Source organism: Gobio gobio, assembly GCF_949357685.1.
Source record: "Gobio gobio genome assembly, chromosome: 24".
In the NCBI taxonomy this organism is placed as follows: domain Eukaryota; kingdom Metazoa; phylum Chordata; class Actinopteri; order Cypriniformes; family Gobionidae; genus Gobio; species Gobio gobio.
In genome coordinates this window covers 10,460,290-10,479,727 of record NC_137120.1, presented here as the reverse complement: position 1 = coordinate 10,479,727, position 19,438 = coordinate 10,460,290, and the positions used below count along the sequence as shown (strand labels likewise).

Genomic DNA, 19,438 nt, shown 5'->3' with positions numbered 1-19,438 from the left:
TTCTCACCCCCTTGTCATCCAAGATATCCATGTCTTTCTGTCTTCAGTCGAAAAGAAATGAAGATTTTTGATGAAAAGATTTCAGGATATTTCTCCATATAATGGAAGTCAATAGACCCCAAACGGTTCAAGGTCCAAATGAGAGGTTCGGTACAGCTTCAAAAGGGCTTTAAACCACATAAAACGGTACCAGACGATCCATAAGGGTCTTATCTAGCGAAATGATCGGTCATTTTTTTAAAAATAAGTAAAGTTTAAGTTTTATAAGCACAAATGCTCGCCTTGCTCTGTTCAGTGATGGGCGCTCGTGACGTCACGTAAAAGGCAATTACGTTGAAAAGGTCACGCAAGATGCAGGCGCAAAGACTTTTGAATATGTGGATACGGTCCTCCTTCCGCTCATTTGTAAACACTGACTCGGTACTTCCGCCTGCGTCTAGCGTGACCTTTTCAACGTAATTGGGTTTTACATGACGTCACGAGCGCGCATCACTGAACAGAGCAAGGCGAGCATTTGTGCTTATAAAACTTAAACTTTATTTATTTTTTAGAAATTACCGATCATTTCGCTAGATAAGACCCTTATTGATCGTCTGGTACCGTTTGAGGTGGTTTAAAGCCCTTTTGAAACTGTACCGAACCTCTCATTTGGACCTTGAACCGTTTGGGGTCTATTGACTTCCATTATATGGAGAAATATCCTGAAATCTTTTCATCAAAAATCTTCATTTCTTTTCGACTGAAGACAGAAAGACATGGATATCTTGGATGACAAGGGGGTGAGAAAATTTTAAGCAAAAGTTTATTTGAAAGTGAACTAATCCTTTAAGAGGAACTAAGGGGCCAAGCCCAACCCCTGAAAAACAACCCCACACCATAAAGTACCGTTCTCCTGGCAACCGCCAAACACAGACTTGTCCATCGGTTTGCTAGACAGAGAAGTGTGATTGTTCACTCCAGAGAACACATCTCCACTGCTCTAGAGTCCAGTGGTGGCGTGCTTTACACCACTGCATCCGATGCTTTGCATTGCACTTGGCTTGGATGAGCTGCTCGGCCATGGAAACCCATTTGCTGTTGTTCCCAATTGCTTCCACTTTGTTATAATACCACTAACTAGGGATGGCTGACGCAAAACTGACGTTTCAGCGCTTTGCCGAGATCCCGAAGTGCAGATGTTTTGAAACACTGCTCCAAACAGTGATACGAAACACCCATGTCACGTGACTATGGCTAAATGAAGCTTCCAAGTGTTTCATCAGGTGGCGTCTGCCGAAACTGCGTTTGATTAAAGGGGCGGGAACAAACCACACAGTCACACATCTGTATAAACCTAATTCCCCACAAAGTTTAAAAGTCTTCACCTCGTGGGTTTTTGTGAGAGGAGAGAGATTTTGTGATAGCAGTGATTTTGTGATATAAGTGAGATTTATTGTGCGCTTTGGTTAGTTAGGCTATATTTAGTCTAGATTTAAATGAGATATATTGACTGATAGGTATAGACAGTGACAGATAGGATAGATATAGTGACACATTCATATAGGCTAAGTAAGATAGTGACAGATAGCACAGCATAAGTTAGAGATATAGAATTATATAGATCCATAGGTGATATATAGATAGATATATTAATAGAATAGATAAAAATGGAGGCTCCACATAAGAGATGCCGTACATTTTTTTATTGCTGAACAAATGATCATTTACAAACAGCATGGCAATAACAGAACATTTTTGTATTACAAAATACAGATCAGGTGCTTGAAAGTACAGTAGAAAAATATATCAGGAAAATCGTAATAAAAGAAACAAAAAACAAAGGGGCTAGGTTTTTGTTTGAAGATCATATTCTTCTATAATGGAAAAAAGACTGATTGCATTTTCATATAAGAGTTTTTGTATAAGAGTTAAACTAAATAAAATCATGGTTTCACCTTTAAGAACTTGCATTTGTGTATATAACATTTTCCCAGCATGAGGATGTTGTTAATCAGGAAGATATCTTTGTCATTGTCCATTACAAGAGATGCCGTACATCTGTGGTGTGGGACCATTTCCATTTGGAAACACCAAATAAAGTAAGATGTGTGTATTGTGATAGGCAGCTAGCCTTGATGCACCATTTGAGGAGCTCATCCTGGCATTTTGGAGGGTGCAGAGGACAACAAGTGTCCCATGTGAGAGGATTTTTTCAAAGGCTGGAGAAATTATATGTAAAAAAAAGAAGTCAGCTACTCCTTCAACAGCAGAGCAAATCATATTTTTGAATAAAAATGTTATGTAACAAATGTGACACATTGTGTCTTTATTTATTTTATTAATGTTCATTTTTCATGACCACAAAAAAAAAACTCACAAAAAGTTATTCACAATGAGGAGGCTACAGGTTACAAAACCTAGATAATGTAGTTGTCAGATAGATGTTAAAAACAGTTTTTTTTTGTTTTTTTTACATGGATCATCGTCAAGGTATTTCAGATCAACACATGCAAGTGACCACTAGATGTCGCCGTAGAGACGGGTGTCAGATTGATTCGAAGCTTTGAAACAATATGGCACATGATTTTGAATGTCTCACATTTGGTTTCAGTCACATGGTCAGTTGTAACTGTTGCTCTTTCTCTTTTATTCTCTAGCTCTTGAGGTATTTGGGCCTTCTCTTCTTTGCACCCACCCCTCCTCTCTCTATCCCTCAGGTAACATTGTATTCATGCTGTGTACGATTCATGGTATAAGTTTATCATCTCATACATCCATTTTGAAACTATTTTAAGTGTAACAATAACCAGATTTTTTCATTAAATCCTTTCTTTTACAAATACTGTGCTAACTAGTTTTGATTTGGTATTGACTTTGAAGTGCTCCCTATTGCAATACAATATAGTCATATTATAGCAACGCTCTCCCACATATTTTGCTAGTGTAACTGCACTTATCTCCGTCGTTGGTATAAGTTGCAGTGGGTGAAAATAGACAAGAAAAGTACAGTTTTCTTCCATCTTTCTGATAACATTTCTTTAGTCGTTCAGCAACCCTCCAGCCTGAACACCTGGAGGAGTCCACTCTTACACTTGCAATTCTGTATGTTTCTTTCATTCGTGCAGCCCATTTATCAGAATATCTTTTGGAGTTCAGTGTAAAATCCAAAGGATATGATGAAATCATTGAATATGGCTTCCGCTGCTGTTTTTTCAGACGTGTTCTTGATTGTCATACTACACCCAGTATCTACTGCCTAGCTTCTTTTCCCTTATTTGCATTTTCCAGTTGACAGGTGGTGTTTGCTTTGTGTGTTCTATCTGTGTGTTTATAGGGTGGAGTCGGCAGGTGCTGAATCGACTGATAAAAAGTCCTTAGTCAGTGTGGTTGTCGCTTGACCTTGAGGCCACTCCAACACCAGGAGTTTTTGTGTATTAATTAGTTATTTATTCTTTCAATGTTGTTTACTTCATTTGAGTATTGCCTAAAAAATGATCTGCTTCTGGGTTGATTTCATTTGCGTGTGGCCTCCCTGTTTGTTAAGCTGCCCTGAGTCTGGTGGTTTGTAACTCTCCACAAAGCCGACTTTATTCCTCCTCAATTGAAGAACGAGTTCAAGGGGTAGTTGTAATGCTTCTCATTAAGAGCCCTCTTTGTCACAATGGTGTGGTGCCGCAGGGAAGAGAAGATCCAGGGCTTCCACAAAGACATATGCATGCGCTGACCCCATGCACACATACGGAAGTGTCACCTTTAACAACGGACAAGGAGTGCAGGGAGTAAGTACAATATAAAGGAATGCTATTTGACGAGTGATGCGTCGTTCATGAATGATTCATTCATTTTGAACAAATCTTTAATATGACTCGAGAACAACGAGTTGTCTCAGAGATCAATTCGTTCATTTTATGTTGACAGCGCATGCGCAACCTCCCATATGTTCTGTACAGGAAACAGAAATGATTAGTTAATCTCTCGAGTCTCAGTTCGAGTCATTCGTTCATCAAGTCCCAGCCCCATAGGCAAAGCTATGCAGTCACCGGAAACAGAAATGATTAGTTCATCTCTCGAGTCTCAGTTCGAGTCATTCGTTCATCAAGTCCCAGCCCCATAGGCAAAGCTATGCAGTCACCGGAAACAGAAATGATTAGTTAATCTCTCGAGTCTCAGTTCGAGTCATTCGTTCATCAAGTCCCAGCCCCATAGTCAAAGCTATGCAGTCACCGGAAACAGAAATGATTAGTTCATCTCTCGAGTCTTCTCGTTCGAGTTGTTCGTTCAAGTCCCCATAGGCTGAATGCAGAAACAGCTCATCTCTCGAGTCTCGTTCTTTTGTCTCATGACGTGACAGCCTGTTGGATACAGAAATTAGTTCATTCACAACCTTCCTTACAAACAAGTGATTAGTTTTTTTGTTTGTTTATTTCAGTTTTTTAGCTAGTATAATTGATTTTCCTATGAAGCCTGGACAGATTGGGTTGGTCAGAATGGATAGGCATAACAGTTATTGCACATATCTTCTGATGTTTTTATAATAATACATATATTACAACATGCAGTCAATAATACGACTGTAATTTTGACTGTATATGTTGCGAGACACTGAACCGGGAAACGGTCACGTGGAAAAAAAACGAGACTCGAAAGATGAACTAATCATTTCTGTTTCTGCATTCAGCCTATGGGGACTTGAACGAACGACTCGAACGAGAAGACTCGAAAGATGAACTAATCTTTTCTGTTTCCGGTAACTGCATAGCCTTGTCTATGGGGCTGGGACTTGATGAACGAATGATCCGAGACTCGAAAGATGAACTAATCTTTTCTGTTTCCGGTGACTGCATAGCCTTGTCTATGGGGCTGGGACTTGATGAACGAATGATCCGAGACTCGAGAGATGAACTAATCTTTTCTGTTTCCGGACGCATGTATTAATTTACTTATGAGGCTGTCACGGTGACAAAAAAAAAAGAACGATTTGGATTGGGAGGTGAGGTGAACTAACAGACTGCATACAGCCTGAAGCAAGCTATATAGCAATTAATTAATCATTTCTTTCTCAAAGTTTGGCCATGGCTGCATTAGCTTATAGTTTATTTTTTATTCCAAAAGTACTAAATGTGTTGAAAAATTTAACATTTAGCATTTTAATTAGATTCTGCTGAAATGACTTGAAAAAAGATTTGTTCATTTTGCTGAACGAGATTCAAAGATCAGAGTCAGTAAAAAGTTCCCACTACTAATGACGAGGTCCAGGTGCAGGGAATCCGGGTAGAGCGGGAGACATGATGAGGAAGTGAGTTCAAGGTGTGAGACAGGAAGGGGCTTTGGAAATGGAGTCCGGGACAGGCGTGGATTGTAACACTCTCATGGTATACATACTTTGTTATCTTTAGATAATAGGAGTAAATGACCAACAACAACCTCATTTACTGAGACCTGAAACACTTTTATATTTATATACATATATTTTTAATGTAGACATTTTTTTTTGTATTAATTTTTATATATTATAATTTTATATATATTTTTTATATTCATTAAATTATTTTTATTACATTTTTTTTGTTTTAATATACATGTATATACTTTAAATGTTCTATTATTTATTTATATATATATTTATATATATATATTTATATATATATATATATATATATATATATATATATATATATATATATATATATATATATTGTGTGTGTGTGTAAATGTGCTGTTAAATCTATTAATCACATCCAAAATAAAAGTTTGTGTTTACATAATATATGCGTGTAGTGTGTATAATTATTATGCAGGCTCTATATATATATATATATATATATATATATATATATATATATATATATATATATATATATATATATATATATATATATATATATATACACCTACAGTCATGTATATATTTTAGAAATATTTGCATGTGTATACTGTATATATATTTATATCATTTATATTATATATAAATATATTTTCTTTTAAATGCATGGGTGTGTATTTATATATATATATATATACATAATAATAATACACATACACACACAAACACACACACACACACACACACACACACACACACACACACAGTGTGTGACTGGCTGTCACTTACACTGGAATCAGGGAAAGAACTGCGTCGCCATATGAAGCAGAGGAACAGAGCGCTTTTTGATCAAAAGCATGAGGGGAAAAGTTGTGAAAGTGAAGAGTCTCTTTAATTTGCTCTCGGTGACCTGGTTTTTACTCGACAATGGTAAGACAATCTTTCTATTGGTGTCTGAGCGTAGCCTACAGTAGGCTAGGCGCTGTAGTGAAAGGATTGAAGTTATTTTTGGGAATATGGATGAAAGAGAGACGAGACAAAAGAGACGACAGCGCACACGGTCACAGAATTGCGTGTAACACCTTTTAACGATAAAAAACGAACATGAGTGTGCAACGTGAAAATGATGTACAACAGTTTCAAGGTTTTAAAAACATCAGGGGCTGGGGTGGACCATAAGATAACATGATTTGCAAGAGCAATTTTTAGCAATAGTGATTGAACACAAAGTAACACAAATTGAGATATTAGCCTACATCTCTCAATTCTCTTCAGTTTTGCCTCGATCGTTTCTTACCACTCTATCATTTCACGGTCTTGGAGGTAAAACCATATTCTCTCTCGCACACACAATCAGTAAATAACATTATATATCTTTAACAGAGCAGTTCTTTACTACCGTCTCTCATCTGTTCTCTCTTTGTTGTATTTCTTGCTGAGCCTGATCCTGAATACAAACGGTAGCCTATACAGGGGCGGGGCTATGGAGATAGATTTGTGTCTTTATTACATGCGATAAAATAAATGATCCGAGAGAAAAAAAAAAGTTTTAGAGAAAAAGTTATCACAATGATAGCAAAAAAGCATTTCATGAGAGAAAAATAATATTTGAGACAAAAAAAGTTTTGAGAGAAAGTATTTTCTCATAGAACATTAAAAAAAATACATTTGAATTTTTTTTAATTATTTCTGAGAAAAAAAATCTCTCTCAAAATACTTTGAAAAAACTCTCAAATATATATATTTTTTTGCTATCAGTGTGAAAACATTTTCTCTAAAAAAAAAAAACCGTTTCTCTCGAAACCTTTAAATCTTTGCTCTCGATGCAATTTCTTGCTCTCGTGTCAGATTTTGATTTCACTGTGAGAATTGTGTCATGGGCGGGGCCACGTTACTATTGGCCAGTCGGGTGAGCATCGTCTTGTCTTGGGAGTCGAACTGAATCATTACACCATTGTTCGGTTCACCTACATGATACCGCCTCCGCCTTATGGCTAGCAGTGTTGAGCACGGACACTCCAATGTTTGGGTAAGATGATGACACACAGCTGGCTTAGCAAGTTCAGCATCACTGAAGATTAAACGTTAAAAAATAGCACTCATATTCAGGAATGAGTGTGTATTATATTATAGCCATCATGCTAGGTAAACTTGCAAACTCACCTGGTTTATATACTATTTTTAAATCAAATGCCAAATGAATGTTTTGATTTAGATAGTTTCACTGTAAGTGAAGTTTTCACTAGTTTCGTAACGTTAGTTCACTGACAACCGGGGCAATTTCCCCTTCATTATCACAGACGTATAGCCTGCGATATGGCTCAGCTTGTCAGTGAACTTATGGTAGTAAATGCCTCTCCATCTGAAAGCAGGTGATGGCGATTTACTACTAATCAAGGAACCGGCTTTACTGATGAGATGAAAATAACAATGTCCTCCAATATATCGTAGGCTAAACATGTACATTTCCTCTATTTATGGGTACCATTTAGTCCCAGATCTGCCATTTTGAGGACCCACAGGTGTTTCTAATGAATTGATTGCATTGTCTTTGAAGTCTATGAAGTAGAGCCAATCAGACAAATGAAACAGCTGTGTGGGTATTCGAAATGATGAGACTACATGAAAAATAAACCCATGAATTGAAGTCATGTAAAGATCTTTTGAACTCTAAGGTGTTTGCCATTAACGTTGGTTCTAATTATAATGTAACTATGTAAGCAGTGTTTCCCTCAGAACTTTTAGAGACGATGGTTGGACCTCAAGTTCACTGGAACGCAACGAGGGTCCTGGGGTATGCACCCCGGCCGGAAATTTGTACGTTTAAATCAAATGCATCATTCTGGTGCACTCTGAGAGCAACATTAAGAGGTTAAATTTATGCTGCTATATTTATAGCATATATTTCACATATGCATAGCCTTCATGTCAACTTGAACTTGGCTGAGCCATATCGCATTAATTATCGCAGGCTATACGTCTGTGATAATGAAGGGGAAATTGCCCCGGTTGTCAGTGAACTAACGTTACAAAACTAGTGAAAACTTCACTTACAGTGAAACTATCTAAATCAAAACATTCATTTGGCATTTGATTTAAAAGTATATAAGAAGTATATAAACCAGGTGAGTTTGCAAGTTTACCTACTAGCATGATGGCTATAATATAATACACACTCATTCCTGAATATGAGTGCTATTTTTTAACGTTTAATCTTCAGTGATGCTGAACTTGCTAAGCCAGCTGTGTGTCATCATCTTACCCAAACATTGGAGTGTCCGTGCTCAACACTGCTAGCCATAAGGCGGAGGCGGTATCATGCAGGTGAACCGAACAATGGTGTAATGATTCAGTTCGACTCCCAAGACAAGACAATGCTCACCCGACTCATAGACATAATAAATACATAGACGCCCTATTGGCCGCTTTAGAATGTTGCTGCAATACGTCAACGCGTCCGCTATATTCCTGAGGGCAAGACTGCACTGTAAACAAATGCAAGTAAACGGGTGAGCTGCGGCTTTTCTGGATAAAAACAAGAACGTTTACATTTATCAACCGATTTCAGTGGTTTATGATGTACGTGGTATACTAAAAGTTCTATTCTGTAGTTACTTAAAATCTTGATAGTTACACTTATAAAATATATATTTTAATAAGGAATTGTCAAAGGCTTGTAATGCGTTTGGCTTTTTATACTTGAATAAGAATTATGAAGACGCCCATACTGACATATAATTTAATTTTCACATTAAATGAAATAAAGTTTTCTTATAGTGGAAAAGGCATTTTCTGTATTTAACCAATTTTTGCTTTTCTTGTGCTTAGAATTGACCGTCATTGAGAAAATGAAACAACTGCAAATACAAATCACACAGGCTGCTTTCTGTTTTTTTTATAGCACTAAAATGATAGATATTTACAGGTAGATACTCTAAATATACAATAACAAAGATAACTCATGGATCCTTTATACATATGATATGGTACAACTACACTGCAATGCAAATAGTAAATGCATGATAAAGTGAGAAATAGTAAATAGTGTATAGTCAATAAAAAAAGTCAATGAAATAAACAAACAGTATACAGCAAATAAAATAATGAATAGTATAATTATATAATATAATGATAATAGCATAGTTTGTATAATACTATAATAATAGCAATAGAATATGAAATATCAATTACAGAATAGAGACAATAATAAAACAGTTAAATAGTGACTAGTGAAAAGTACAATAATTTACCAGCATAACTATAATAGATTGATAATTGCAAGTGGTATAATATAACAACGATAATAATAATAATAGCAAATACAATGTAATATCAATTGCAGAATAATATAGACAATAATAAAAATAGTAAATTAAATAGTGACTGGTAGGTACAATAATAGTATTGGTATAATAATAATAACAACAATAACAAAAGGCTGTATATTAACCATCAATCATCTATAATCAGTCATCCTTTGTAGGGTCACCATGGCACACATCACAGAAAAACACAAAACCTGAAATGTACACCAGGGCATTGTCCGCAAGGCTACCAAAGCGGGTTGGCAGGAAGCTGTGGTCACACACAAGTGCAGAAACGTTTACAAAAGGGGATGGAAGCTCCTCAGATTCTTCTACTGCTAGAGATTACATTTCAACCCAGGGGCCCGTTTTTCGTACCTCGCTTAATACATCTGAGATGATTTGACAGATCCTAGATCTTTTAATCGTGATCACTGATCTCTGGATAATTTGGTTCTACAAACAAATTTGCGGATTGGATTAAAATATCTGGATTAAGTTATCTGAGATTACTGCACGTTCTTGTGTTCCCTGAAGAGGGCAGATACTCCAAACCACGATCATCAATGCAGCGATTGGCTGGTGGCAAGACAGCAACGTAATGACATCATATAATTAAAAAAGCCACCTGGCTTTTAACTGTACGTGTGTAAACCTCTGATAAAATGATAATATATTCCATCACAAATAAATCTCTCAATCAAGTGGCTGTGTGTATAGTACTATACACAACATTATAGTATTATAATATTATTTTCAAATACTCATTTTTATATGATTTTTATATTATTATTATTTAAAATTATTATTGCCCCAGGTTCAGTAATTAACTCTTGAAATAAAGTAGCAGTGGCTGGGACAGATTTTAAGTATGCAACCTAATCCTGTTTACATGAAATAAACCGCTCCTGAGCAGGTTTGGGTTTCCGGACCTGTTGCTATGACAGCAAGTCCAGGGGCCAGTTGCATAAACTAAGCCATTATGTTAAGACAGTGTCTTAAGATCTAGTATGAGCCACTAGCAGTTAGGCAAGTGGCATTCAGTCTTACTTTTCGTATCAAATTAAGCCAGTCTATGTTTTTATGTTACTGATTTAAAAAAATTATGAACAGTCTTAAATAAAAAAAAATGTATGTCTAACTTGTAAGACTAGTCTTAATGGTTTATGCAACTGGCCCCTGGATGAGCTTCGAAGAACCAAACAATCCAAGATCATGCGAAATCGGCAACAATCAAGTCCAGCTAACGGAGTTAGCCACATACGAAGAACAGACCCCTGATAGCGACAGGGTCTCATCCTGTGGTTCCACTTTCCCTGAAGTGCTTGGAGAGACACCGCACCGGACCATGAGACACCGGAAAATGCCCTGGAACTGGCCTGCAGTTGGATGTTTATTCCATCCCCCTAAAAACCACACACACACACACACACACACACACACACACACACACACACACACACACACACACACACACACACACAAGAAATAGTTCACACAAAAATTAAAATGAGCTGATAATGTATTCACCCTAAGGCCATCCAATATTTATATGTCATATAAACATAGATATATATATATGTCATATCTTGGCCAGCAGAGTTTCATATTTGGGTGAACTAGAACTGCACAATTCTGGATGAATCACGATTTTTTGCTGTAATCCTACTTGTCAAATGTTTTAATAGAAATAGCAGAATAATTGTAATTCAAGAATAAGATGATGTAGGTGTTTGAATTAATATTCTTTTTACAATTAATCTTGCAGCTCTTCCTTTAATACAGATATTGCCTCTTTTCAGATTATATTTTGATATCTGAAATCCGTACCTGATGCTCGAATTCGAGCTCTGAAATCGTAGTTGTTCAGAATCATCAACTTCCCACTGTCACCTCTTTGTCTGGGAAACCTTCAATGTGTGATAACTTAACTTAAGTTAACTAACGTTAAGAGTCACAATATGTCAGTCGCCTGTCATAAAAGTCTTTCAAAAATATATAGATGAATATTTCGATTTCAGGAAATTTAATTTATAATATAAAATATAATATAAGCTAAAACTATAATATAAATCATGTCAACTCATGTCTCAACTTTCATAGCTAAGTAGCGTCATCGCTAGCTATTTTAGTCTGACTCTGGTGACCAACTAACGTCACTAATACTAATTATATAATAATATAACGACCAAATACAACCAGAAACAAATGTTCAGTCTTACTTGTGAAAGGTAATTCCCCGAGAACTGTTTCCAATTGAGCGGTGATTTGTACAGCCCCGAGTAGCACACGCAGCAGGCATTTTTCTCAATTCCAGTTATTAGAGTTATTGGAAAGTTGCCCTCCGCAATATGGCGGCGTCGTTGACGTGCTGTCCAGCGGCCAATAGGGCGTCTATGTATTTATTATGTCTATGACCCGACTGGCCAATAGGAACGTGGCCCCGCCCATGACACAATTCTCACAGTGAAATCAAAAGGCTTGTTCGACTTCACCAGAGAATGTCTAATAGGGGGCGGGGCCAAGATGGCGTCGTGAGAAGACGGTTTTGATGTAGCTCTTAAAACTTTGCTCAAATCCCGGTTTAATTTAAAACTGTTCATGTTCAGAACTGATTTGAAGGTGCCATTTGATTTATGAGTTAAATAGTCGCACTTTATCAGTTGTTTTTCTTTTTTTGTACAGTTTAGTTAAGCTTTGCAGACGCACACTTTTTACTAACTAGTAGCTAGTCATAATCCACGTGCTTTTGCTACAATTGCTGTGCTGACTTGCAAATATGGAAGAAAAAGAAGAAACTCATCTTGCTATGCACAGTTATGCAAGGAGAATGCTAAACAATGAAATGGATGCAGTTGCTGGACAGTCTGGTGGTTTCGTGCCTCTACCCGATACTCCTGAACCTAACCCTGCCAAAAAAAGCAAACCGAGTTCTGATAGTCCGGCGGTGAGTGATACTATGCTAATGAGATTCATGCAGAGAATGGAGGCCATGCACGAAGAGACTTTGCGCCGAATTCAAGGAGTTGAAAAGACGGTCATTGAGAACTCGAACTCTATTAAACAGATAATAAATTCTCTCGAATTCCACAGTGAACAGGTGAAGTGTTTGAACGAAAAAACTGACGAAATGGAGAAGAAAATCGGAAAATTGGAGAAAGAAAATGTCGAACTTCGTGACAGATGTAACGACTTGGATGCTTACAAGAGAAGGTGGAATTTGCGTGTCGCTGGTATCCCGGAGAAATCAGGAGAGAACGTGAAGCAGATTATCATCGACGTCTTTAGCCAGGTTTCCCCAAGCATCGCTGCTGATCTGCACAGTGGAATTGACATCGCTCATCGGCTGGGGCCTCGCTCTGCTGCGGAAAAATCCTCCCGTCGCATAATAGTCCTGTTCTCATCGCGCTCCCAGCGGGACAAAGTTTGGAAAGACGGCAAAACCTCCGACTTACTCAGGGAGAAGAAGATTAAGGTCTTCGAGGACCTTTCGCAAAAGGACAAGGATGCAAGGACTCTTCTATGGCCGACGGTAGAGAAAGCGAGAAAGGAAGGGAAGAGGGCTGGCTTTCATGGTCCCTTTGCGGTAATTGAGGGTAAAAGACTGACCGCTAAAGATGTTGCCAACAGACATATTTAAAACACTAGTAATGTATAATCATAACCAACTGTTTCTTTCAGTGTTTAGTGAGCTATCTGCTTAGGATTTGTTACATTGCTTTTTTTTTTTTCCTTCTCTCTTAAAGGGGAAAAGAGGGATGAATGCTTATCGATAACTCTAGGAATTATTTGCCCTAATGATATTAAACATATTTACGTCATAACGGTACTAACAACTAGCCTCCCTGACTGTTATCCTTATTGAAAGGCTGTGATTTCATTAGTTGAATTTATTATTTTATTTTTTACTTTGGGCTTTGAAATGGTTCCTACGTGAAAGCATATATTTAAATAGCTTTGTTTTCTGAACTTAAATTTGAGCACTTTAGTACCGGGTGAGCATTTTTGTGGTTGTATTTGCTCCTTTTGAGGAAAGTGCGTTGAACGGGTGTACTCTTTTGGTTCACTCAGTTACTTCGTTTTAGTTTTTTTTTTCTCTTTCTCTTTGCTCTTATACCGTTCGTTGTTCATGTCATTGTCATTAATATCTTTTAACGCCAGGGGGCTCAGGGATAGTGTTAAACGAAAAGCTCTTTTTCTGTTCGCCAAAAAACACAAGTCAGATTTCTGTTTCCTTCAGGAATGTCATTCTACTAAAGACGATTACAAATGGTGGAAATCTCAGTGGGGTAACGATATTTGGAGTTCACATGGCACTGAACACTCTGCTGGAGTAAGCATTTTGAGAAATACATTTAATGGGGATATATTAGGATCAGAATCAGATAGTTTGGGTCACTTTCATTTATTAGTGATTTCACTTAACCAACAAACAGTAATTCTGGGAAATATATATGGGTACAACACTTCTCGGGATAATAACATTTTCTTTGAAATGTTAGATGAGAAACTCACATATTGGTCAACTAAATTCCCTAATGCATTTTTCATACTAGGAGGAGATTTGAATGTATCAATTAATAATTCTTTGGATAGATATCCTCCAAAGAGGACAGCATGTTTTAGCCATGCACTGTTAGGGCTAATAGATAAATTTGAATTGGTGGACATTTGGCGAGACAGATTCCCTAACAATTTTGAGTTTACCTGGTCCAACAAAAATGGATCAAGGCAATCTCGAATTGATTATTGGCTCATTTCAAAATGTATGTCCAATTTTGATCTAAATGTTGGCATTCAATGTACCCCTTTGACTGACCACAAAACTATTTTTATTAATACCCCTTTAACGGCAGATTGTGTACCAGGCCACAGCAAAGCTTCTTTGTGGAAACTTAACAGTTCGCTATTAGAATTACCAGATGTAAAGGAAAAAATTAAAGAATTAATTGCTTACTATTGGAAAGTAGCCACAATTCAAAATTCCTTTTGTGCCAATTGGGAGCTTCTAAAATTTGAGATTGGTGTTTATTTAAGGAAAGTTGGAACAACATTAGCCAAAAAAAGAAGAGTTCTTGAGGACAGCCTGATCATGAAATTATCTCAAGCCCGTAACTTTAATTGTATGTCTTTGGAGGAAAAATCTGAAATTGCAGTTTTGCAAACTAAATTAGATGATTTATACTTATCGAAGGCTAGGGGTGCTTATATAAGATCTAGGAAAAGATGGCTTGAAGAAGGAGAACTTAATTCTGCATATTTCTTTAAGCTTGAAAAACGAAATTTTACTCTCTCAACAATTGAGCAGTTATGTGTTGATGGAAAAATTGTGAAGGATCCGAAGGATATAGCGAATTTTAGTGCCAACTTTTATAAAAATCTTTATAGTTCAATATGTTCAGAGCAGTTAACAAATTCGTTTCTAGACTCAGTTAGTTATATTAAAGTTATCTCTGAAAGTGACAGAATGTGTTGTGATGACGTTGTTACTCATGGGGAAGTACAAAGTGCCATTAAGAGCTTGAAAAACAATAAATCCCCAGGATGTGATGGGCTTACAGCGGAGCTGTACAAATTATTTGCTGATGAACTTGCTCCTTTTCTAACTAATGTTTTTAAAGAGAGTATTGATAAAGAAGCTTTACCTCCTACATTAACGCAGGGTGTCATCACACTAATTCCTAAACCAAAGAAAGATCTTACCAATTTGGACAATTGGCGACCCATCACACTCCTTAACAATGATTATAAAATCTTTGCCATAATATTTGCCAATAGACTTAAAGAATGTTTGGACAGCGTTATAGATGAGACTCAATCTGGATTTATGAGGGACAGACACATAACAAATAACATTAGATTAGTTTTAGATTTATTTGATTATGCTGATTTGGTGGAACATAATAGTTATATTCTTTTCCTGGATTTTTATAAAGCTTTTGATTCAGTAGAACATCATTTTATTTTTAAATCATTGCAAAAATTTGGTTTTGGTGAATATTTTTGTAAGGCTATATAAGAACTTTGTATTACAACTGTAATAGTACAATCAAATTAAAATATGGTACTTCTCCGAGGTTTAACTTGTCACGTGGTATCAGACAGGGATGTCCAATATCCCCCTATTTATTTTTACTAGTTTCCCAGATATTTTGTTCTTATATTTCTAATAGTGGTCTTCGTGGTATCTCTATTGCTGACAAACAAATACTCATCAGTCAGTTGGCTGATGATACCACACTTTTCTTGCACGATGCCAACCAAGTTCCGTTAGCACTAGAGTATATCCAGCAATTCTCCAAAGCGTCAGGCTTATTTTTGAACCTTTCAAAATGCGAATTGATGTCCATCAAAGAGTGTAATTTGTCAGAAATTTGTAATATTCAAATTAAAGATCAGGTTTCATATTTAGGTGTTATTATAACAAAGAATGAATTAGAAAGATGCCCGTTAAATTTTAATTCACTAATTGAAAGTACACAAAAGAAACTTAATATGTGGCTCCAACGAGATCTGTCGTTAAAGGGCAGAATTTTACTAGCCAAAGCTGAGGGCTTGTCCAGGTTAACATACACTGCTCTTTCTTTGAGTGTCGACACTGCCACTCTAAGAAAAATTGATACAATGCTCCTCAACTTTGTTTGGAAGAATAAAACTCATTTTGTTCGAAAATCTGTACTTATGAACACCGTTGAGAAGGGGGGTTTAAACTTTCTTGATTTTACCACTTTAAACAACACCTTTAAAATAAATTGGATAAAGAATTGTATTAATAAGCCCTCTTCTATCTGGAATCTGATCCCTAATGTTATTTTCTCCAAACTAGGTGGTTTAAAATTTTTATTAACCTGTAATTATAACATAATTAAAATCCCGATCAAATTATCCCTTTTTCATAGGCAAATGTTATTAGCGTGGTCCCTCATTTTTAAACACAATTTTACACCTCACTCATATATAATTTGGAATAATAAGAACCTACTGTATAAACATAAATCTCTTTTCTTTGATAGTTGGTTTAAAAATGGTATTATTTTTGTATCTCAACTTTTTAATCAAAATGGTTCAATCTGTAATTATTCTGAGTTCTTAGTAAAGCATGGGATTCCTGTTACTCCAAAAGAGTTTGCAATTGTTGCTGATGCAGTGCCACAAGGAGTTCTTATGCTTTATAAAGGATTTTCTTTTTCATCCTCTTATCACTCGGTGGATCTGTGCAAAACATTTGTTGGTAAACAGTGCCTTTCTACATCTAAATCAAAGAACAATAAGAAAATTAGAGTCTTGTTTCAGGAGGAGATTGTTTCTGTGCCTTATGTAATTTCTTACTGGAATGGTTTTGTAAATAATATTCCCTGGAAAAAAGTTTGGACATTGCCTCACAAATATTTGATAACCAACAAAATGAGAGAAATTAACTTTAAGTTAATTCATAGGTTTTATCCAGATAAGTGCTATCTCAAAAGACTTAAAACTGACATTAATACCCTCTGTTCTTTCTGTTTAGAGAAACCTGAATCTACTTTACATTTATTTTGGAATTGCTCTCACACAGTGACATTTTGGTGTGATGTGTGTGACTTTATCAAAGGCTATGTTAATCCAAATTTTGAATTTACTTATAAAAATGTAATTTTTGGTTTTCATGAAGGTGAAGAGAAAAGTTATATTTATTTTATAAATCTTATTTTTCTGTTAGCCAAATATCACATTCATAAATGTAAATTTTCTAACTGTAAACCTAGTTTTGTAAGATTTAAACTTGAGGTGAAAATGTATTTTGAATCCATTGAGTTTTCTAAAAATGTAAAAGCTACGAGAACAATGGCTGTGTTTAAGGACTTGAAGATTAATCTTGACTGAAGTACCTTGGTGTATTATTCCTTTATTGTGGTATGACAATGATGAAAATTGTTGTTATTGTTCCTTTATGCATTTAATAAAAAAAAATAAAAAAAATAAAAAAAATAAAAAAAAGAGAATGTCTAATATGGCGAGAAGTTTCACTCTCACTGAACTTCCGGCTTCTGAACTGGTTGCAGTTCCTCTCTGATTCCATATGAGGGCGCTCACAGGACGAGTGCAGAATGAATGGAGGTCTATGGCGCTATACCAATAAAAATCCACTTTTCTCAGGATATAATTTTTTATCTAGTAATTTGAATGTTGTATTCGAAAGGAAATGCAAATAAATTACACATTGCTGGGTGTTAGATTTTTTAGAGTCACTTATTTGCTTTAAAAAGTCTTTTAAAGTGTCAATGACGTCATACACATGTACGACCAGAGATACTGCTTAACGGCAATCCTTCAGTCGCTCTGGTGCTTTCGCGCTCTGCACTTTCTTTTCTCTCGAGGCATCGACAACACAGCTGACACAGGTAAATACACGTGCTAGAAGAGTTTTTGTTTTGTTTGTTTCTGGTCCCGCTTCAGATGACACGATGCCATCAAGCGGGATCTCTGGTCGTAATCAGTCCTTCACTGACCAATCAGCGTTCATTAGCAGAATGCTAGCGTGTTATGGACAACAACAACTCAACCTGTAAGAAATCAAAAGGACATAAGTACTCGTTCATTCAACTTTCGACCTAAAACCCATGTTGAACTTGCAAAATCTACAATCATTTCTGAGATTTCTCAACGGCAATCGGGTGAAAGAGACAAATTTAGCCGTCAAGCCCCATTGACTTCCATTCATTTTGCACTCATGGCGATCGCCCCCAGTGGAACTCTGGTGGTACTACAACCAAAATTCTGTACAACAGGGCTTAATAGGGAGTGGGCAGGCTCTCCGTAGACGGGCTCTGACTTCACCCAGCGATGCGCAGACCGATCGGCGGCTGACTTGAAGCAGTGCATGCCGGTTAGAAATGTTGTCCGACTTGAGGCAGCGCTGACGCCACGTGACAGTGACGTATGTCAACAAAGTGCCGCGAGAGCGATTCGAGAGCAGCCGGCGATTACAGCCGGTGCAGTTTCTCCAGAGCGACTGCATGAGGCTGCACGGGCTCTGATGACGACACAGCCGTTCCACGATTGGCCAGATTCACCGCATGACAGCGATCACGTGTGTTTCGTGTTTATTCTAAAACCTTCAGCTCCACTAATGCGCACAAATCTGTTTTTTATAACAGTAAAACCTCCTTTCATGTAGTCGCGCTGTTATATTGTCATGTTTATCAAAATATAACTGATTAAAAACAGACCCCACTTCATTGATAGTGTAGGCTTATATGTTGAACTTTATTCTTGTAAAAACACACGCTGTATTAAGCAGTGCATAAAGTATTACATGACAATATTGTCTCTGAAACATCTGTTTTCCAAATATTGCATTTATTTCACTTAAGCTGATAAAGTATGCAAACACAGCGCGAGCGTCACTACGGGGAAGCAGAAAGTGTCCGACTTCACGTCTCCGTTTGCAGCTCCTCCCCGCCTGCACGCGGCTACTCTTGCCGATCAGCTGAATCCGGCCGCAGCCGATGTCGAACACCTAAAATCTGACACGAGAGCAAGAAATTGCATCGAGAGCAAAGAAAAGCGTTTCGAGAGAAACGTTTTTTTTTTTTTAGAGAAAATGTTTTCACACTGATAGCAAAAATATATATATTTGAGAGTTTTTTCAAAGTATTTTGAGAGTAGATTTTTTTTCTCAGAAATAATTAAAAAAATTTCAAATGTATTTTTTTTAATGTTCTATGAGAAAATACTTTCTCTCAACTTTTTTTTGTCTCAAATATTATTATTTTTTGCTATTGGTATGAAAACCTTTTCTCTCAAATATTTTTTTTTCTCTCATGAAATGCTTTTTTGCTATCATTGTGAT

The 19,438-nt window shown here is 36.6% G+C and overlaps 1 protein-coding gene across 1 annotated transcript in view; it reads left to right on the top strand.

Moving 5' to 3' along the window:
* Positions 1-6,085: 6,085 nt before the first annotated feature.
* The window catches only part of LOC307120330 (uncharacterized protein), a 35,626-nt gene continuing 22,273 nt past the window's right edge, over positions 6,086-19,438 (top strand). Inside the window, exon 1 of the mRNA XM_079807320.1 lies at positions 6,086-6,232. Coding sequence (XP_079663446.1) covers positions 6,160-6,232 — 73 coding nt within the window. The 5' untranslated portion in view covers positions 6,086-6,159. The remainder of the gene's footprint in view (positions 6,233-19,438) is intronic.